This window comes from the organism of the source record quoted next, unplaced genomic scaffold, assembly GCF_019419815.1.
Source record: "Pyrus x bretschneideri cultivar Hongxiangsu unplaced genomic scaffold, Pyrus_bretschneideri_v1 Contig37, whole genome shotgun sequence".
Lineage (NCBI taxonomy): Eukaryota > Viridiplantae > Streptophyta > Magnoliopsida > Rosales > Rosaceae > Pyrus > Pyrus x bretschneideri.
The window spans coordinates 3,724,797-3,747,705 of NW_025999690.1; the positions used below are offsets into that span (position 1 = coordinate 3,724,797).

General features: G+C 38.7%; 2 protein-coding genes across 3 annotated transcripts; both read left to right on the forward strand.

Moving 5' to 3' along the window:
* Positions 1 to 2,623: 2,623 nt before the first annotated feature.
* Positions 2,624 to 14,018, forward strand: LOC103966870. Of its 2 annotated transcripts, XM_048564016.1 has the most exons (12): positions 2,625 to 3,080; positions 3,712 to 3,888; positions 3,997 to 4,179; positions 4,287 to 4,386; positions 4,475 to 4,505; positions 6,956 to 6,998; positions 7,617 to 7,769; positions 8,911 to 11,083; positions 11,244 to 11,979; positions 12,012 to 12,644; positions 13,219 to 13,302; positions 13,647 to 14,018. In XM_048564016.1, the coding sequence occupies exons 2-12, from the start codon at positions 3,830 to 3,832 to the stop codon at positions 13,709 to 13,711; spliced, it is 4,260 nt and encodes a 1,419-aa protein (XP_048419973.1). In that variant the 5' UTR covers positions 2,625 to 3,080; positions 3,712 to 3,829; the 3' UTR covers positions 13,712 to 14,018. The 2 variants fall into 2 exon arrangements, with proteins under 2 accessions (XP_048419972.1, XP_048419973.1); XM_048564015.1 differs by lacking the exons at positions 13,219 to 13,302; positions 13,647 to 14,018 and having other exon boundaries at positions 2,624 to 3,189; positions 11,244 to 12,235.
* A 1,804-nt stretch (positions 14,019 to 15,822) lies between these two features.
* Positions 15,823 to 22,909, forward strand: LOC103966869 (ABC transporter B family member 19-like). The gene is given in 13 exon segments (XM_048564004.1): positions 15,823 to 16,467; positions 16,469 to 16,534; positions 16,536 to 16,586; positions 16,588 to 16,698; positions 16,700 to 16,984; positions 18,153 to 18,207; positions 18,320 to 18,495; positions 18,607 to 18,771; positions 18,868 to 19,163; positions 19,266 to 19,582; positions 19,706 to 19,929; positions 20,215 to 22,101; positions 22,348 to 22,909. Coding segments are annotated over 13 exon segments (4,623 nt in total). The 3' UTR covers positions 22,693 to 22,909.

Here is a 22,909-nt window from a genome sequence, read left to right on the forward strand (position 1 = left end):
GGATCATAAAGATGAAAAGCATGAATTGTTTTTGCTATTTATCTTACTTGTTTTTTTTATAAATATGTTATACAATGTTTGAGAATTAAATTTGTTTTGTTTCAATCTATGTGGCACCATTTGATTGGATATGTGTGCTTTATACTTGTGCCACAACCATAAAACCAACTCCAATGGTTGGATTAAAACTCAAATTTTGAGTTTTAAACTCGCTCAAAGCTTTTCCAGTCATTGGGCTAAAAAAAAATTTGGGTTAAAACTTAATTTTGGCCAAATTTAGCCCAGAAATTAGCCAAGGTTAGTGGCTAAGACCCAACGCAAGAACCAGTTGCTGACTTTGTTGACCACTTGCAAAAAGACCAACGACTATTTTTTTGATTGGACAACCCACGTAGTTGGACCATTGGTTGAACTAACGGTTGAGGTTGAATACGAGCAAATTTAACGGTTAAAAAAAAGATCTAACAACCCAAAATTAAATTCAATGACTAAAACAATTAAAAAATTATTTAAATCAAATTCACCCAAAAACTCTATAAATACTTATGCATTTGTTCAAACATCCACCCAAAATTCACTTTCGTCAAACAATTCTTCATTTTTTATTTCTTTCTACCCACCTATGTATTTGTGTTTAAGAACATGGTAGGTTGTGTGGTTTTCTATGTTTTTTCATGAAGTGCATATGTGTAAGAATAAGGTAGGTTTAATGATTTTCATTATTTGTACGAATTTAAATATTTTTAGGTTAAAATGTTAATATAAATAAATTAAGATAATCTACATAAGTTTTATTTTTGAAAACATTAGCCCTGGTCTTAAGCTTTAAGAGGCCTTCAGGGAGAGAAAGGTGTTTGTAGATTAGAGTAAGCTAAGTTCTGATAAGCAATTTGCATGGGTAGCGATCTACTTAGTTAAAACTCTAATCAGAAAGTCAGAACGTAGTGCTAAGGTAGTTGTTCGTACTAAGTGCCAATGATCAAGAGCTGATTCTTGAACTAACAACCATGTTAGCAAGCGGTTTAGCTTTGCACCTTGATATTTTGTTTAGCATGGCTTTCTTATTCCTCGAATGAGCTCAAAACTAGTTGCTTCCGGTTTAAGTCCATTCAAAACCTTGTTAAATAATTGTTTGAATCCTTAGTCTAAAACCATTCTTTAATAATTTAGGGCTAAAATTTTAAGCCAAAACTATTAAAGGAGAAAAAAAAATATTTCTGGGTTAGAATCTAAATTTTATGGGCTAAAATTTAAGTTTTAGCCCCAACCATTGAAGTTGGTCTAAGTAGGCCTTAATTATGCCACATAAGTAAACTTAACAGTGATTTAACATAATACATAGAAACAAGCAAAATGTGAAGTGGATATTGAGTTTCAAGGAGTAAAGTGGGATCAAAATCGAGTTCCAGGAGCAAACTAGTGACTTTTGAGTTTAATGAAGTAAAGCGAGATCAAAATCAAGTTGATAAAACGTAGCTAAAAATCGAGTTCAAGTTTAAATTTGAAATAAAATATAGAGAAAATTGTAGCAATGGTCCCTCAACTTTAATCCAATTGAAGCAATGGTCCCTCAACTTTATTTCCATGACCATTGGTCTCCTAACTTGTCAAAATGTGCATCTATGATCATTTTCGTTATCTCAATCAATAATTCCTTTAAATACAGTCACGTGCATGACACATGAAACTGATTGTAGGGGTAATTCAGGAAACATCGTTTCCCGTGGGTTGAAGTCGATACAAGGGGATGGGGAACCAAGCAAGACTAGATTTACATGGATTTGTGGGTCAGAGTTATGGGACACAAGCTTCTGCAAAGATGAGAAGACCATAGAGACTTTGAAATAGATGATATTGGTGCTTATTTTTTGATGTTCATGGACCAAGAAGGCCTCAATTAGTTAATGTTACAATATATCTTCTCCTCATCGGCAATGGCTTCCAAATCGTCAATTTTCCTCAAAGTTCAAGTGAACTGCCTGCTCCTCCATGCCTTCTCCTTTATACCAGTCTATACCAGTGCAGTAAAGCGTTTCTGTACCACATCATCATACTTGATTCAAATTCACTGATATTTTGCACAAAACTGGTTAGTTTCTGCGGTTGTCTTCCTTCACTAAAGGTTGATTATTGCAATACATGGTGGGAATTTGAGGAATGTGAGGCTGGGCATGGAGGAAGTTTTAATTGGGGATGGGTATTCAACCTACAAGAAATATTATGTTTTCCTAATTGCCCCTACAATCAGTCTCATGTGCAATGCACGTGACTAAATTTAACGGAACTATTGACAGTGTTGACGAAAAGGACTATAATTGCACATTTTGACGAATTAAGAGACCAATGGTCAATGAAATAAAGTTAAGGGATCATTGCTCTAATTGAATTAAAATTGAAGGAACACTGCTCCAATTGAATTAAAGTTGAAGAACTATTACTACAATTTTCTTTAAAATATATAAAAGAATGGCAAACGTGGTAATTTGGAGTCAAACCACAGTCAAGTCCATTTCGGTAAATTTTGCATCAGCACCACCAACGAGTCTCTGTCTTTCAATCCTAGTTAACATTTTTTTTTTCTATTTTTTTGACAAATTTACAAAACCAATACTTTGTCTGAGGCTCCAAACAAAGACACGCACACTCTCTCTCCTCCCTCTTCCTCTCTCTCCTCCCTCTCTTTCTACTGTGTATTTTCAAACAGGTGAGAGTGTAGAGAGAGAGCAAACGCAAAGCAAAGCTATTGGAAAAGAAAAAAGAAAAGGGGGGCAAAGAAAAGGCACATTTGAGAGGAATGAGTAAAAGCAAAAACCATATTTTCATTGCTGCTTATTAGGGTTTTCTCAAAAGCCCACATATTAGTTTGAAATCGAAAAACCCAATTGGAATTTGAAAAAAGAAAAGCTAATCCCAGTGACCCAGAAGGACTAGGACGCATATAAACTTGTAGAGAGAGAGAGAGAGAGAGAGAGAGAGAGAGGAGAGAGAGAGAGAGGCAGTGAAATGTGGGCACCGGCTTGAGCAAATCAGAGGATCCGATTGCGGCAATTGAGATCTCCCGAGAGATTGAGCTTGCTCGGGTAAGCTTCTTGTTCGGACGATCGTTTCCCATTTGGGTGTAAATTTTGGGTTCGATTGGTTCGGATTGTGCATTTGTTGCATGCACTTTTGAGCTGCATTTAAATGTGGGTAAGTCGGTTTATCTGTATGGGGCTGCGTCGGTTTTGGTTTCGCATTTGAATTTGTTTTTGTGGGTCAATTGGGCATTTTTGTATCATGGTTTTGCATTTGAATTTGGTATTTGCCGAAATCAGATCTGGGAAGTGTTTGGATTCTGTATTTGAAGTTTTGGGGTTTCCCTATTTGGTGCGAAGAGGTAGACTTTAGGTGCATTTTGCTTTTGGCAAGAGTTTCTGGACTGAGATCTGGTAGTTTATAATTGGTAAGTGTTTTGGTCTAAAAGTAGCAGGTTTTAGCTACTGGGGTTGTGCTTTCTTTCTTTGGGCATATCCTTGTATGGAATAGCCCGTGTTGATTATGAATGCGGATTAGTGAACTGTGGAGTTCTCATAGTTGATTCTATTATTAGAAGTTTCATTGTCAAGTCAATAATTTCAAATTTTTGTTGCTTGTGAGCTTGCACAATCATGCTGACTTGCAAGAACTGATGTAGTTAGTTTCTAAAACTTTCGTGTTCTTCTTTTGGTTCAGATTATGCATTGTGAATGAATTAATCAGAACTGTGAGGATCTTGGGCCATTGGGGCTTGAAAATTACATCTGTTATATGAAGGGTCATTTGAGATAAAGGAACTAGAGTGAAGGGGAAAATGAAATCTGATACTCCTCTTGATTATGCAGTATTCCAATTGTCACCAAAGCACTCACGGTGAGTGTCACGCGTCTATAGACTCTTTATGTTTTCATGGCCTTTTAATAATTCCACTTAGATTATTATTGTTCAATTTCTTTTTTTTTTCCTTTTTTTTTTTGGCAGATGTGAATTGTTTGTTTATAGTGATGGGAACACTGAGAAGCTTGCGTCTGGTTCAGTCAAGCCATTTGTGACTCATTTAAAAGTTGTAGAAGAGCAGGTTGCACTTGCAGTTCCGTCGATTAAACTTGAGGTTGACAAACATAAATATGATGAGGCATGGTTCACAAAAGGAACACTTGAAAGGTTATTTGGGTTGCCAACGGGATTTTTTAAAGTTATTTAAAGCATGTTGGCCTTTTATGTGTAATACTTTAGGCTTCTTTAACTTGATTAGCCGATATTGTTAACAGGTTTGTGCGGTTCGTTAGCACACCTGAGGTGCTGGAACTGGTCAATACATTTGATGCTGAGATGTCCCAGTTGGAGGCGGCACGGAGAATATACTCTCAGGTATAGCCATTTATCTGTTAAATAACTGTAATGTTAAACAAAACGACGTTTTCTGTTTTCACTGAACTTGTAAACTTTTCCAAATCAGGGGATGGGAGGTCAACATGCTGGTGCATTAGGTATGTTCATTGCTACTAACATCACTTTCCATTGTTGATTGTACTTCAACTTGAGTTGGTTTAAATGCAACAAAACTTAATTTCTGGCATCTTGTCTAAGTTGGAATTAATTTTATCTGCTTCAGTACTGGAGGACTTTGACTGTATTGAACTTTCTTTGTTATAACTGTCTCTGTGTATATATATATGTGTGTATATATCTATATTTTTTTGAGCAATGTGTGTGTTTATATATCTCTATAAGTGGTTGAAACGGGAGAGAATTTAGGATTGATGATGCAGAAGTGTCTCACCATTTGTTTGTCTTAGTTTCTTCATCTAGGAAAGTTCATTAAGAAAAATGCTATGTTATTTCATACTTTATTTGGAGTTCCTGCCTAATGTCTAAAGCGATAAATATATGAAAAATTTTCTACTACACCGAATGTGATTTCCATCTCGTTTGTGGTTCTTTTTCATGGAAAATGATTTTGGTCAGATGTGTTGTTTGCTATGAATATGTCAGATTAAAGAAGTACTTTAGATAAGTAAACGTATAAAGGGAGAGCGACAAGCACTTGTATATCACGCCTTCATAATTTTCGGGATCAGGCTCTATATCCATATCCTTATACACTGTCTTCCACAATCTCTACAAGCCAGATAGGAAAAGGGACCGAAATGCACACACACATGCACATACTATTGAACTTTTTTTTTTCCATCGTATAATCACACCATGGAATTTTCTGGTCCTCATTCCAAGGAATGCAGCTGACACTGATTTATGCTTCAATACAACTTTACTGAACAGAAACCAACCAAAGAAACCCTTTATTTTTGTTCTCTCACTTTTTTTAGGCTTTGATGTCTCATTGCTGTCTGCTTCGAACCTTTGTTAGTAGCTTGAATGTAGTTGCAGTAACTTGCTTTTATATTTTATTAGTGGATTAATTGACATCTTTAGTAATATTATCCTCGCCAGAACTCTTTATTGTTTTCGTACAGCATGGCCTTGTTATGAGAAGCAGGGCCATTAAAGGATTAAGATGCTGTGTAAGTTATGTGTGCCTTAATTTCTGTTACATGGTTGCTAAGAAATTAATATCCTTGGGTTTTTATGCTATTACAATATTCTTTTTTCTTAGGGTGGGATATGGACTTAGCGTTCCCACCCTTTGATAGTGGGGATATGGACTTAGCATGTCCTTGCCATGCGTGATGAAATCCAACTTTTATTGGAAAATGATAAACCAAATATGGTGGCCCTTGAATATGTGATTAATGAACTAGGTACTAGGTCCGAAGTCAGCAGAACCAAGATAAGCAAATCATCCATGCCATTCTGGGTTCGTTATTGATTTTTTTCCTAATCAGGATTACTAGTTTACTATAAATAGGCTTATCGGAACCTATGTAATCAGATTCTTCTATATAAAATGCATATAGTTATCTCTTCCATTTATTTGTTATGAATTCAGAGAGCCCCATGGTGAATTCCAGTGTTCTACCTCTTTTGGCTTTGAAGATTGCCACCACCCTATCTTGTTCTTGCATTCATTCTGTGTCACTCATGGTCTGGCTCAAGTTCCAAACTCGAAATAGGGGAGTGTTATGGGTAAGATGGATTTGATGTCCCTTTCTCTCCAGGAAGTTTCAATGTCCCATTCCTGTAAGTTGGCATGTAATCCTTAAAAAATTGGGGTATGCAGTGAGGAAGTATCATTTTTGTTGTGTTGAAGAGATTTTCCAACGTGAAGTTGGGTAGTGCAGAGACAGATCTGCTGATGGAAATGCTTAGGTATTTTATCTTCTCGTAAATGCTTAGGTGTTTGTTTTCATTAAGAAAAATGGTTGGGTGTCTGCTGGTGTACCAGGACTTTTAGGATGTGAGTGCTGTAAACTTGGGCCAGCAGGATCTTTCCTAGCTTGCCTGGCATAGCAGGAAGTGAGATGAGATTATGCCTGGCTTATGGATAGCACCGGTACAGTGGGTGATCAATGAAATGCAAGGTGCATGTTTATAGGTTGTCTGAACAATTTATTTGATATGTAATTAGAGTGTGTATAGAGGAAGACATTTCTTTCAAAACCCTGTGTCATTGCGACAACTGTAATTGTACCTCTACCATGTGACAGAACTTAGATGACTAAGCAATTAGACACGCGATAATATAATCTTCTGAAACAGTTTAAAGAACTCAGTCTGTTATCATAATTGTTATTGTATAACTTTTCGCAATGGTCATGTACAGCTAATCTGACTTTGCAATTTAAATTCATTAACTTGGTAATGAATGAAGTGCCGAAAAGATTAGTTTCATTTTCCCCGAATGTTAAAATCTTTTTTCCTGTGCCGTTATACATCTGAATCTTTTATTTTTAGTAGTTATGTTTCATTCAAATCTGGATATTGATCAAAACATGAATTTTATCACAATTCTGACCTAACTTTTGGATTACTTGCTAAGGTGGGGATGGAACAGGTACCACAGCAGCAGCAGATGCAACAAAGTAAGCTCTGTTAAATTTTAAATTCTTTAATAATTTACTTAATGTTGCCTTAAATTGCAATAAATTTTGTATTCATTAATTTGGTCAGAGTTTAAGTTATGGAAGAACTATAATGAACTTGCAGCAATAGGAGAATATTTGAACTCATTAGGCTGTCCTCATTTTGCACTTTTCTTTGTATTGGAACTCTGAAACCAGAAGTGGGAATAATTTTTTGTTGTAGTTTATTTAAGACGTTGATCTGTTGGTGGCGATAACAATTTGGTCATTACCATGAGATGTGTTTATGGAACCTCTTTTATATGAAGTTATTGTGGTTTGGGATGTTTAGGAATGTATATTCGATGCGAAATATTGAATTGTTGTTTGGCAAAAAGTAAAATGGAAAGAGTCATAATATCTGTATTAAAGCACAAATTACTGGGTGAAATTAGCAGTTAAAGATAAAGGCCGGAGTTGATTGCACATGTTAATTTGAACAGTTCGCCATAGCTCTGCCATGATCATTACCGATGACAGTAAATAATCTAATATCATTTTCATTTTAAAGCATCCCAACCCCTTCCCCCTCCCAAAACTGATGTCTCATTTTTAATTCTCTCAATGCAATTTGAACAGGAAGGAGCTTTTGAGGGCTATTGATGTACGACTTGTTGCAGTTAGGCAGGATTTAACCACAGCTTGTGCTCGTGCATCTGCTGCTGGTTTCAACCCAGATACAGTCTATGAACTACAACACTTTGCAGATCAATTTGGTGCCCATCGCTTAAAGTAAGATTCTCGAAATCCTCTCTGTTTGCTGCTTCCTCAAGTTTGTTCTAATTATTATCTCAAACACACCCTCTCCAAAGGTGAAAAAAGGGTCCTATTTAATTGCCCATTCCCCTTCCATATCTCTTCCTCTGTGTGCGCGCGCGCGCATCCTGTCACTGCATATGCTCTTACCTCCATGTCTGCACGTGTGCATCATCAAACCTCGCCTTTGTGGTGTGAACTGTTGCTGCATCTTGGTACTAGTGATGAGTTCATCTGATTTAATTGGTGACAAACGCAAAACCGGAGTATAAATCTGGAGGAAGTTATCTTGAAACTTAAAAATGAATAAGATGGTTTGACCGTGAAGTTCCTTATGGTATATGACCGTTCTCTTATTTTCTAATGTGCCGATTTTTAGTCTACTTTTTCCACTAGTACCATAGGACTAACTTCTGTCAATGTCGATAGTTAAATCCAGGTTCCGCAATCATAAGCGGATGCATTATTCTGAAAGCAATGTGCTATCACAACCCTTGGGAGTTTCAAGAAACTTGAAAATAGCAACCCTCAATGGAAAGGGTTTAACTGAGTGGCCTGATTGAAGCATGCCACCTGACTTTTTAAATGATTAAGATAGGAAATTGCTGGTGGAATAGGAAATTCCTTCATATCTTTCATTGTATGACAAGGATTTTCGTTGAACAATTGTTTTATTTATTTATTATTATTTGTTGTTCAACTTTTAATTCTGTAGTGCCAACTTGATTTGCATTTAATAATCTTTCGAAGACTTAGGTTTCTTCTGTGTATGTTGGTCATGTGAAGCACATTGAGTGGGGCCCAGCTACATTAAGCGGGCCATTTGGGCCCACTTTGAAATGCTTATTAAACCCATATGTGTTATAGTAGTTGCCAAATGGGAAATGGCCCGCATATTAAGGAAAAAAAAGGTTGATAGAACTTAGGAAACTAGTAAAGCAGCCTGTCACAATATGGCAGGTGCAATGGTCTTTTCCATTTTTGTTAAATCTCAACTCCCTTGTACTTCTCACCTAAATAAAAATATTATAATTTAAATTCTGTAATTTTATATCTGTATATAAAAATACATTGTTCTATATAATTATAAGTTATTTATTTTATGAAATCTGTGCAGCGAAGCTTGCAGCAAATTTATCTCACTGTGCCAAAGAAGATACGACCTGATCTCCCCATGGAAGCCAAGTGTGGACGACATAGCTGTCAGATCCTCATGCGAGTCTGACATGTCCATTGATGATCCCACTGAAGACACATCTGGGCCCAACAACCAAGCCCAAAATAGGCAGGAGCAACTAGACGAGCCATCAAAGCCCTCCACGTGTCAACAACCCAAGTCCCTCAACGCCAACTTCCCTACACAACGTAACAACGTAACTGAGAACGACAACGAGGAAGGCAAGGCCAAGGTGGAGAAGAAGGATGAATCCCAGACCGAGTCAACGACTCCTTTGGGCGTGATTCAACCCGGGAGGCGGCTGAGCGTCCAGGATCGTATCAGCCTCTTTGAGAATAAACAGAAGGAGAGTTCCGGCGGTGGCAGTGGTGGAAAGCCGGTTGTTGCCAAACCTGGGGAGCTCAGAAGGCTATCCTCTGACGTGCCATCTCCCAAACCTGGGGATCTCAAAAGGCTCTCCTCTGACGTGTCGTCTGTGCCTGCTGTTGCGGAGAAGGCTGTGTTACGAAGATGGAGTGGTGCCAGTGATATGAGCATCGATTTGAGTGGGGAGAAGAAAGAAACAGAGAACCCTTTGTGCACACCATCGTCCGCTTCCTCTGCTTCTCATTCATTTTCTCAGACAAAGGCGGTGACGAGTACAATATCTGGTGTGACCGAGGATAAGGACCAGAAGGGGTCAACTGGCTTGACAGATTTTTGTAAGGTTGAGGGAAGGAGTGCTTCTGGTAGAGTTGGTGATGTTGAGCTGAAAGATGAAGCTGAGGGGCAGACACGGGTTGGGGTGGTTGTAGGAAAGGAGGAGGTGGGTTCAAAGGCGAAGAAGGAGCAAGTGGGTTCTCAGAGTCAATCCAGGACTTCTAGTGGAAGAACGGAGCAGGTTGGGTTAAGTGATCAAGGGATTTCTTCGGGTAGCGAAGAAAGAAGCGGTGGGTTTAAGGATCAATCAGGTTCTGAGACACAGTCCAAAGGTTTTTCAGGTCAGACAGAGGTTGTTGGAGGGAAGAACCTGGTTGGGGGTGCAATCTCTGGTGGTGGATTTGGGAATAGGGTAGAGGATTCTAGACCGAGTGTTCAGCCAATGACTCAGTTACGTCCTAGGGGTTACCAGGGTCATTCCCGATCTTTCTCAGGGCAGTTTGAGGGTGGTGTTGAACGAAAATTTGAAGAAGCTTCTTCAGCACAGCTCAAAGTTGTTGAGGGTGATCAACTTCCTCCGCAGCCTCTGTTTAGATCTTTTTCTGGAGAAGTTGAGGAGGTGGGTAAAGTTGACCGCACATCATCTGATAAGCAACACATTAGAGTGGAAGATTCTGGAGCTCAGAAAATGAGATTCCAGAAACCAGTTTCTGCCAGTCGCGAACAAATTAAGAAGCCACAGGGAAGGAGAGATGAAAGCAATAGTGGTCAAGAAAGAAAGTTGGATTTTACAGGTGACAAAGTTTCAATGAATCAAAAGAGCTTTGATGCAATACCAACAACGCCAGTCGAGCAGGTTCAGAGAGTAAGACAGACCAAGGGAAATCAAGAGCTCAATGATGAGCTCAAAATGAAGGCGAATGAGCTTGAAAAGCTTTTTGCAGAGCACAAGCTTCGGATTCCTGGGGATCAGTCTAGTTCTGCTCGAAGAAGCAAACCCATGGATGCAAAGAAGGAACAGGCAGTACGTTCACAAACCAGAAAACCAGCAGCAGAGGAGATTGCTCCTGCAGAATTTTCTGCGGCTAACACAGTGTTGGAACCAATGGGTAGTTCTGGTGATGTGGCAAATTTCAACACCACTCCACCAATGAAGATAGCCGGTATCCAAGATTACGGTGATACTCTGAGGCAGAATTTTTCAGAGCCTGGTTTCTCTCTTGATTCTAAAGGAAAATTCTATGAGAGGTACATGCAAAAAAGAGATGCTAAACTGAGAGAAGAGTGGGGTTCTAAAAGAGAAGAGAAGGAAGCCAAGTTGAAGGCCATGGAAGATAGCCTTGAGAAAAGTAAGGCGGAGTTAAAAGCCAAGTTTTCAGGGTCAGCAGACAGTCAAGATTCAGTATCTAGTGCTCGTAGGCGCGCCGACAAACTGAGATCATTCAATTTTCGATCTACTATGAAGTGGGAGCAGGTACTGATTCAGTTTAAGTGATCATGAATTTAGCTGTAAAATTGATGACTGGAAGGTTGGATTTTCCCCATTTTCATTTTTCTGCCCAAATCTTTAAAGATATTTTTGTTGCTGATTGGTATTTGTATCTTAGGATGATAGTTTTCTGTTTTGACTACAGCCAATAGATTCAATTCGTTGGGAGAAGGATGAGGATCTCTCTGAATTTCCAGGCCAAAAATTGTACGGAGAAGATAGGTTCTCTAACGAGGCATCTTTAGGAGACGGTGCTTCTAGAAGCATTCAAAATAAAAAGCTTTTTGCCAATAGAAATTTGCCTTCTTCCACCCCCTGGACACCAGTTGCACCAGCTCCACGGTCATCAGGCAAAGTTTCCAACCTTAGTTCAGGGAGGCGAAGACCAGAGTTAGAAAATCCTCTAGCACAGTCAGTTCCCAACTTTACTGATCTCAGGAAAGAAAACACAAAGCCCTCTTCTGGAGTTAGCAAACCAGCTGTTAGCAAAATACCTGCTCGTTCACAGGTCAAAAGCTATTCCCGCAGCAGGAGCATTAATGAAGAGATAATGGCCAAGGAAGAGAAGCCACGACATTTTCATTCCTTGAGGAAAAGCTCCGCAAATCCTGTAGAACAGAACAACTTATCTTCTCTAAACTCTGATGGGATTGTCTTGTTGCCATTTGATGAAGAGCAAACCGAGCAGGATCCCTTTGACAAGTTTACAAAATATGTGGAGTCGAAGTCATTTCTTAGGAAGGGTAATGGCATAGGCGGGGGTTCTGGAGTTAGTTTCTCCAAGCTGAAAGGATTCATTTCTTCTGAGACCTTAACAAATGAAGAAGAAGTTGAGGGAGAAGATTCAGTTGACACGGCCAAGGAAGAAGAAGAAGAGAAGAGCTTGAAAATGGTGTTGATGTGGATATGGCAGTTGAAGATGGTGTTGATATGGATATGGATAATGGGAAACCAAGACCGAGCCAGGATTCTGAAAGGTCTGATAATGTTGATTCCGTAAGATCTCTTTCTCAAGTGGACCCTGCTTCAGTGGCTGAGTTGCCTGCGGCCGTGCCCTCAACATTTCACACTTTGGGGTCTCTACCAGACTCACCTGGGGAAAGCCCCATGTCATGGAACTTGCACATGCATCATCCCTTTTCTTACCCTCACGAGGCCTCAGATGTTGATGCCTCTGTAGACTCCCCAATCGGGAGCCCTGCTTCGTGGAATCCTCATGGTCTTACCCAAATAGATGTTGATGCAGCTCGGATGAGAAAGAAATGGGGAAGTGCTCAGAAACCCATCCTTGCTACCAATTCATCTCAAAACCAGTCACGGAAGGATACGACAAAAGGATTTAAACGGTTATTGAAGTTTGGAAGAAAAAGTCGTGGGACAGATAATATGAGTGATTGGATCTCTGCTACGACTTCTGAAGGAGATGATGATCCAGAAGATGGACGAGATTCTGCGAACCGATTATCAGAAGATTTTAGGAAGTCAAGAATGGGATTCACGCAGGGTCCTGATGACAGCTTCAATGAAAGCGAGTTCAATGAACAGGGTAACTAACGGATATCTTCCAATGACCTTCATTTATATAACCTATATATGTTCCCAATTGAGGTTCTCTTCATGTAACTCCCGTGACTGAGAGCTTGTTGTATGCTGGAGTATTTGAGTCCCAACCATTTTCTTCTTAGGTTTAGAAAGCCAGAGTGGCTGAAAGCTACCACGGTTTCCTAATGATCCTTGAACAGCTCTAGGAACCCTTAATCAACCCAACAACTGCCCTTCCATGCCCAGCTAACTTTCTATATGGCTGTTTCAAGTGTATGCGTAGTTATTGGATGGGCCTTCTTTGGATTGTACTGGTTAAACAGAAAGCCCACTGAAAATTTCAATGACCATTTCAGTTTAAAATTTTTGGATTGAAAAATTAACCTTAGAATCATATGAAACAGCTAGTTTGCAAATCTTAGGGCATCAATTCAAACAAATTGTCCTGTTTGATTTCTGTTTTTTTTTTTTTATCAAAACTTGGTGAATTGTTTTCTTTTAAAATAAGTTTTCTTATTTCATTTATATCCTTTTAGAAAAGAAGTAGAGCTGATTTTCAAATTGACTACTCTATGCAGTTCAAGCATTACGAACCTCTATCCCGGCACCTCCAATGAACTTTAAACTGAGGGAGGATCATTTATCAGGAAGCTCGTTGAAAGGTGATTCTCTATGAACTTATTCTCATTTCTTTTACTTTTCTTGGTAGTAAGGCAACAATTAGTTTACTCAGTTCGAGGTTCATCCCTGTATATCTCCGGTTGTACACTGAACTTTGTTGTCTTAACTGAGGAAACAAATTTCTGGTGTAGTGGCCCCTGCTTTGGCAGATGAACCTGAAGCTGTTAAGAACTCAGAAATCGTTTAATCATTGACAGCTTCAGTTCACTAGTTGGAATGGGCTATCAAATTTTGTGTGTCATTTTGGATTGCACAGCTTACGATTGTTTATGGCATTTCCCTTGAATCTTTCTGATAGTGGTATACTCACGGTTCTATGTTACAGCTCCACGGTCATTCTTCTCACTCTCATCATTCCGAAGCAAGGGAAGCGACTCAAAGCTGAGGTAATTACCACTTGGACAAAACCACATAGCAAGTGCTTGTCTCATTTTCAAGGTAGAGTAAAGGGATGATCGCATTATATGATACGAACGAGTGAGTAGGTGCGACTCAGCCGTCTATATAAAGTCTACGGTGGCGTTATGTATATGTTGGATTCAATTCACGGAGGCTTGGTCATTTAGTTAGCTATATACGTAGTTGTCTTGGAAATATGGTTGTATATGACTATATTCTATTGAACAATGAGTCGATCGATGATTGGCGTAATGTAATCGTGATTTTGGTAGTCAAGAGGCATTCTTTTTCTTGTTCATGTGGATAGCCTTTGTGTGATGATGTATGTTTCAACTTGTGTTAGAATCAACATTACATTGTTGACAGTTTTAAGGTGTGTTATGATCAGGCGGAATAATAGCTTCCAAGTACCACAATTTTTGTGGTGTTCTCATCTCTCCCGTCAATTTTTGACCAAGCAGGGACAATTTTTTTTTTTGTTTTGTAGCCATAGACAGAGTTTGAATTCATACCGTCATGCAAAGTCTTAAATCTTTGCCATCATTGTTGTAAAGAGCCACTTTCTATGCAGGGAGACTATTGCTACTGCAACAAGTTTTAGATATTTAAATGACTTAAGAAAATTATAATGGGTCTTCATTTTTCTTATTCTGCAGGCCCTTCTACAATTTCTAGTCATTACGTTGAATAAATTAAAGGGAAACGACAAACGAGATTAATTAGGAGTGCTACTAGGTAGGGCAAAAAAAAAAACAAAAGAAAAAAAAAAGTTGGGTGGGGTTATCATTTCTCTACTTTTTGAAGTTTCTTTTTGTTTCTATTTTAAAATAAGGTATACATGACTTGATTATTCTGATGTAGACTTACTTTGGAGTTTTTAGTATGGAATGAACTTAATTTGGAAAGCTAGATACGTTGACTAGTAATTATTAGTGTAAATTTATTATAAAAAAATAAAAATATAGTTGTGAGCTTTAATCAGAAAAGGACGATTAATGGAAATAAAAAATTGTAAATCATGAGCTAATGACATTTGGAGAAACCTTGTTACAAATAGGGTGTGATTACGTGGGAAAGAAGAAATACCATTTATTAGGGTTTACCATTTCTCTTCCTCTTTCTTAGATGAATACAAAGAATGATACAAAATCCATTCTTCCATTTTATACTTTATTAGTTTACTACTTCTCAAACAATTGAATGTCGGTAAAAAACACTTATAAGGAAACAAATTAGATACGATAGCGAAACACCAATCGCGTGCCTTAACAATTGTTTTATATGTGTTTCGTTCTTCAAAACAGTACTTCAAGACATATGGAGGATGGTGAATTAAACTCAATACATCAATTGTAAAATAACTTATTTGGAACGTATTCACCGCCATCATGATATTTTAAAACACGAATACAAGGCCTTGGGAGGTTGGGGTCATGATGAACTCATTTCATAAAGTCTCTCGTCAATAAAAAATGAATGCTCTTAAACAACTAAACTACAAATCTCATTCCTTCAAAACTATATTTTTATTAAAAAGAAGTTATAATAAACTTGTTTGTGATTTTTTTATTTGTTTGAATATTTTAGTCACTACATTCATCGTCCTCAACATATCAGCCGGCCTGTATTTTCTTCTGGCCTGCATGCTTGATGACACAGTAGATGATGCATGTTACATAGCAGATACTATCTAAGTACGACAACAGTGCTTGTTCGATTTAATTTTCACAACTTTATTCCTGCATATGTAACACACAAATTGTTCAACTCCCTAAATTATTACTTAAATAAATTAAAACTACAGAAATCAGTAACGATTAGAGAGAGAAGGGAGGAGGATTTGAATTCAGTTCTCATCATATAATTTAATTAGCCAACTTGATGGTCCAAAGTTTTTGAGAAGAGCAATATTAAAGAAGAGGGGTCTCAAACATGTGACCTTCAATGCACAAGACAATGTGCACTTTTATTTACAAGTGCAATTGAGAAGGGAGATACCCCCTTTCCTCCTCTCCAACTCCTCCAATTGGCAACTCTTTTTCCTCCCATTTTCCCTCACTTTCTCGCATAATTTTTCCCTCTCGCCAAACACTCCACTAATCATGGACGGCATAGACACCTCCTTCGAATTTGAACAATCCTCCTCTAGCCCCCTGCCACGCCACCCCACGCCTGTCAGCTCTCGCTATGGCTCCCGCTCCCTCACCCCGATCAGCACCAACTCCCGGTCCACCCAAAACCGAACCCCCGGCAGCCGGAGGTCCCACCATACCACGCCCCCTACAACCCCATTTGCAGCGGACAATGACGTGTCGTGGCAGGGGGAGATTTCATGGCAGTTTGAGCCCAGAGGGTGGAGCGACACTCGCAATTTGGGCTCAGCTTTGAGCCCATGGGCCACGACCAGCACAACCTCTGAAGCCCACATAGTTCGCCGCTCCGCCAATCACTACTACCTCTCAAGAACCAGTAGAAGCGCTGCCATTAATAACCCAAATTACAATTCTGTCCTTGATGGCAGACTTGAGCTTCAAAGCTATGTTGCTTCTCCAAGGGATAATAATGGGAATAGCAACATTAATTTGAGTAATAATAGTGAGAGTTCTTTAGTTTTTGCAAAGAGTAGCTATGCTACACAAAATAAAAAGTCCCCAAGGTTGGAAAAAATAAAGGAGTTGGGAAGTGGAAATTACAGTGGAAGTGGTTCATTGGCTAGAACAGATGTGCTTAGTCTGATCAACTATGATCAAACAGCATATCCAGAATGAAGATGACGCATCCGAAGTTTCGGGTCCTAGGATGTCACATAATTTCAGGTCATGACCCCGATGGTCATTTTTACAATCATGGCCATCGTGGTACAAGCGAAAATTATAGGACATGATGACTATGGTCACGAGTTGTCACATGTGGGACATGATCATCATCGTCATAGTTATGATGATCATGCCAGGCAATCAACAGTCTCTAGCCACAATTACTGACAGCGTTGATGGATGTGCTGATAGTGATCAAGGTTGGGGTTACGATGAGGAAGAGGAGGATGAAGAAGATGAGGTGCCACCAAAGCAAGTAGGGTTGCTTAGCTTGTTCAAGTATTCAACAAAGTGGGATATGGTTCTTGTGTTTTTGGGATGCATTGGTGCTCTTATTAATGGAGGGTCTCTTCCTTGGTACTCTTATCTTTTTGGACAGTTTGTGAACAAGATTGCTATTGAATCAACGTACGCTGACAAGAATCAGATGATGAATGATATCGAAACGGTATACCGAAAAAACTCCTACATGTTTTAATTTGGGATAATTAGAATTCCTATATTTTTTCTATATCATTTAGATTAAACATCTGTATCTTTTTAAATTTGATTAAAGTGCTTTGATCAATAGTCACCTCTATTTTTTAAAATTAAAATAATTTTTGAATTTATCATTTCATGATGCACTTTTCTTATTTAGTGGAAATATTAGTAATTAAACTATATTTATCTTCTTCCAAATATGTTTTTTCGATCACAGTTTTTTTTTTTTTTGTTATGCAAACATTTAATATTTTTTCTTTTTCCAAATGGTTTTTTCTTTTTCAAATTGTTGGTGATCAACATAAATACTCCATGTAATTTTTTCAATTTTTTTGTGAAATATATTTCTTTTGCTGTTTTTTTAAGTATAGTTGTTGATGATTTATTATTAGGTACAATACATTATGTATATATTATCTAAGATACGTTTGAATCTACAAAAATCATTAATTGGTACATTTATTTGCAATTTTGGTACATTTGATTTGATACATATTGTTAATATTGATACATTATTTTTATTTTGGTACATTTTATTTTGTACACATTGTGTATTGGTACTGTTTATATTATTCTCAATCCTATTTTTTTTTTAACGCACTAAAAGAAAAACTTATTTCAGTACGTTTGATTTTGGGGGATTTAAAAATATTTTAAACTATTTTGGAAAGAAAATATCTTAAATCGTAGATAATTATTGCTAAATTGTAGCATTATTGTGAAAATAAATTGAATCTAACCAACCTTTTTATTTACAATTATCTTTAACGAAGGAGAGTATAATCAAAATGCTAGATTATAGAAAATTTGATACAATATAATGTGTATATAGCACCAAAATTATGACAAAAAAAAAAAGTTTAATCAAATCACTAAAAGTAAAAAGGCATGGATGTTTGAATTAGAAAATTCAAAACTGAGACGATTGTATCAAAAGATCCCTTTTAATTTCTATGTTTAGTAAAAAAATTCTTTTTAGCTGGTCTTTTGAAAAGAAAAAGAAACATTTTGAGCAATTGTATACTTTTTTGCCTGATACAAGCGATATTGGAATTCGAACACAAAACTTCCGATGAAGTTTGTTTTGGTTAGATTAACAATGGAAGCTCATTTTCTTTTCAATTTGATTTCAGATATGCCTGTATATGGCTGGACTAGCATCAATAGTTGTAGTTGGAGCATACATGGGTAAGATGTACATACATCAGGATGTTCCTCTGTGTCCTTTTAAATTATATATTTTCTTCTTTTTTGTGGTACAAATATTTGACACCAAAAGTATTTTGCGTCACTAATGCAGAGATTACTTGCTGGAGAATGGTGGGGGAGAGATCTGCTCAAAGAATAAGAAGAGAATATCTAAAAGCAGTTCTACGGCAGGACATTAGCTTTTTTGATACAGACATCGCGGCGGGGGACATTATGCATGGAATTTCTAGTGATGTTGCTCAAATCCAAGAAGTTATGGGGGAGAAGGTTTGCTTGCTGTTTGCTTTGCATAAGTTTCCCTTTAACTAATTTTTATGATTACGCGATGATTAGGATTTCATAAATTTTGGGATTTTTGAACTTTGTATATGATTGCAGATGGCGCATTTCGTTCACCACATATGTACTTTCATATGCGGATACACAGTTGGATTTCTGAGGTCATGGAAGATCTCTCTAGTAGTCCTTTCAGTCATACCGTTGATGATGTTCTGTGGTATCGCTTACAAGGCGGTTTATGTTGGCCTCACTACGAAAGAAGAGGTATCCCTTACAGCGCTGTTTATGTTGGCTCAAACTTAAATTTCCTCAGCACATAATAAGCATTTTTCTGAATCTTTTCTGGTCCATTTGTCACAGGTTTCTTACCGGAAAGCTGGTAGTGTAGCCGAGCAAGCGATCAGTTCAATCAGAACTGTGCTTTCCTTTGTTGCGGAGGATCACCTGGCTGAAAAATACACGGATTTATTGAACAAGTTGGTGCCTTTTGGAGCAAGGATCGGCTTTGCTAAGGGTGCTGGAGTGGGAGTTATCTATTTGGTTTCGTATTCAACATGGGCATTGGCTTTCTGGTATGGTAGTGTTTTGGTTGCTAAGGAAGAGATCACTGGAGGTGCCGCCATTGCTTGTTTCTTTGGTGTCAATGTTGGGGGAAGGTATAAAGAATTCTCAAAATTTTGGGGGAGAGATTTTCTGTGCAGGAAGTCTTTTTCTTTTCAATTTGAATGACGCATTTACATGTGGCTAAATTATCGCAGGGGCTTGGCGTTGTCCCTTTCATACTTTGCTCAGTTTGCACAAGGCACAGTAGCAGCAGGTCGGGTGTTTGAAATTATAGATAGAGTTCCAGAGATAGACCCCTACAGCTCAGTAGGCAGGACCCTGCCGAGTGCTCGAGGAAGTATTGAATTTAAAGACGTTTCTTTTTCATACCCGTCCCGTTTGAATGCTCCGATTCTTCATTCCCTTAATCTGGTTATCCCATCTTCTAAGACACTAGCACTCGTTGGCACTAGCGGAGGTGGAAAGTCCACCATTTTCGCTCTTATAGAGAGGTTCTATGACCCTAACCAAGGTATCATAATCTTACCGTTTAACAATATCAAAAAAAAAAAAAAAAAAAAAAAACCAACTTATTATAAAATGGACTAACTCTAGTTCCTTCTCTGATTTGGTTTTTGAATGTTTGTTTCGATAGGTACAATCACATTAGACGGTTATGATTTAAGGACGCTGCAGGTGAAGTGGCTGAGAGATCAGATAGGTATGGTCGGCCAGGAGCCGGTGCTCTTTGCCACAAGCATACTAGAAAATGTGTTAATGGGGAAGGAGAATGCCACCAAGAAGGAAGCAATTTCTGCCTGCATTGCTGCTAATGCCAACAGCTTCATTTCTGACCTTCCACAAGGCTATGAAACTCAGGTTCAACAACAAAAATATTCTTAATGTTCTCTTGGTAGTGTTAGCATATGAACAGAAATGTTCTTTTGCGAGGTATCTAGCATGTATGTTTTCAACTGTGAATCTGGACCACGCAATCAAACAAGAATTCACCTAATCTGTGGCCAGATTGACAGTTGGAAGCACATATCCTCGCTTCTCTGGCAAGAGAACATTTACACAACGCACACATGCACATACACATGTAAATACATAGATGCATAGGTATTCATGGTCCAGTGCTTATTTCATTGTCACATTTGGCAGGTTGGAGACAAAGGAACACTGCTATCAGGGGGTCAGAAGCAAAGAATCGCATTGGCTCGAGCGATGATCAAGGACCCTAGAATCCTTCTCTTGGATGAACCTACCAGTGCCTTAGACCCTGAATCAGAGGCTGCAGTCCAAAAGGCTATTGACAAGATCTCCTCTGGACGAACAGCGATTGTAATTGCTCACAGGCTATCAACAGTAAGAAATTCTCACACCATCGTTGTTCTTGACTCTGGCTTTGTTGTTGAGATTGGTAATCACCGCCAGCTCATGGAAAAAGCCGGTGCCTACTATAGCCTCGTTGAGCTTGCTGCTGATGGAGTAACAAAACCTTTGTTGAAACAAAATGAAACTCAGAAAGTCACTCAGTTTTCAGCCGTGGATATGCATGATTTTTCAAGATCGCAATTTGCTCAAGAGAAAAATCAAGTAGAGGAGGAAGATGTCCAGAAACTAAAACCGAAAAAGGTTCAACTTTCGGATATATGGTTGTTGCAAAGACCAGAGGTGCCAATGCTCTTAGTAGGGTTTCTTTTGGGTATGAATGTAGGTGCAATTTTGTCGCTCTTTCCTTTTGTTCTAGGCCTAGCCCTCGAAATATATTTCGATAAAGACCCATCGAAAATCAAGAAAAAAGTTGAGCCTCTTTGTTTAGCACTTGTTGGGCTTGGCATTGGGAACATACTCTTTATGACAGGACAACAAGGCTTGTGTGGCTGGGCGGGAACAAAACTTACAATGCGAGTGCGAAACCTCCTGTTTCGTTCGATATTAAAACAAGAGCCTGGTTGGTTTGACTGCGAAAAAAATTCGAAAGCAGTTCTGGTCTCGAGGCTCTCGATTGATTCTGTCAGTTTTCGTTCGGTCCATGTCGATCGATTATCAGTATTGTTGATGGGTTTGAGTTCAGGTATCGTGGGACTTGGTTTGTGCTTTTGGCTTGATAAGTGGCTAACTCTTTTGGCTGCTGCTCTCGCTCCTTTGACCCTTGGTGCAAGTTACTTGAGCTTGATCATAAATTTAGGGCCAAAACTCGACAACGATGCTTATGCGAAAGCGAGCAACATTGCAGCCGGTGCAGTTTCAAACATAAGGACAGTCACAACATTTTCTGCTCAGCAACAGTTGGTTAAGTCCTTTGAAAGAGCTTTATCGGGGCCAAAGAGGAAATCAGTTAAAAGGTCACAAATCATGGGCCTAACACTAGGCTTTTCTGAAGGTGCTATGTATGGAGCATACACCTTAACTCTTTGGTTTGGTGGTTACCTTGTGAAAGAAGGCAAAGCAAGCTTCGGCGATGTCTACAAAATTTTTCTCATCCTCGTTTTGAGTTCGTTTTCTGTTGGCCAATTAGCCGGTCTTGCACCAGACACATCCATGGCTGCAACAGCAATTCCAGCAGTTTTCAATATCATTACTCGCAAGCCATTAATCAGCTGCAGCAGAGAAAAAGAAAGGAAGCTTGACCGGTCGAAACCATGGGATATTCAGTTCAAAATGGTGACATTTGCTTACCCTTCTAGGCCAGATGTGAACGTGTTGAGTAACTTTGGCTTGAAGGTCAAATGCCGTAGCACAGTGGCACTGGTGGGTGGAAGCGGGTCCGGGAAATCTACAGTGATATGGTTAATACAGAGGTTTTATGATCCAATTCAAGGGAAGGTGATGATGGTAGGGGTGGATTTGAGGGAGATAAATCCGAAGTGGCTGAGAAGGCAAATAGCTCTAGTGGGTCAAGAGCCTACATTGTTTGCAGGCACTATAAGAGAAAATATTGCTTTTGGAAACCCTAGTGCTTCACGGGTTGAAATTGAAGAAGCTGCAAGGGAAGCTTATATTCACGAGTTCATTAGTAGCCTCCCTCAAGGCTACGAAACTCAGGTATAACTCTGTACTCTATAGTCCGGATATAGAACAAACGTTCGTTCTTTATCATCAAAGAACAAACTGTCAATATGTCATTGATAACGTGTTGATATCATTATCGCCAACAAAATGTTTACAGGCATATTATCCATATATTTTGAACAAAACGTATTAAAGAATAGACGTTATGCACATAGAATTTCTAGATCGTACGATGCATATATATCACCATAATTGCTTTCTCTTTCCTTTCATCTATAGGTTGGTGAGAGTGGAGCCCAGCTATCCGGGGGGCAGAAGCAAAGGATTGCCATAGCAAGGGCAATACTGAAGAAATCAAAGGTACTGCTTCTAGACGAAGCAAGTAGTGCACTGGATTTGGAATCGGAGAGACACATACAAGATGCTCTTAGGAAGATCAGCAAACAGGCTACAACCATCATAGTGGCTCACCGGCTTTCAACGATTCGAGAGGCTGATATGATAGCGGTTATGAGCAACGGTGCCATCACTGAATATGGGAGCCATGAGACACTTATGGCCTCTCACCTTAATGGTGTGTATGCTAGCTTGGTGCGTGCAGAAACTGAAGCCAATGCATTTTGATCATAATATGTAACTTGTAAAGTTGCCATTGGAATTTTTCTTATGGGGAATATTGATTAGCAGTTGCTTGCAGTTATAGAGAAGTAGAGTCCATTTTAATATCATTTGGTCCACACTCTACTTTTTGTGATAGGGTTTGTAATTGATGTACCGACGGACACCCAATTAATGACCCAATTGATGTACCAACGGACACCCATTACCAAACCAAATCCCC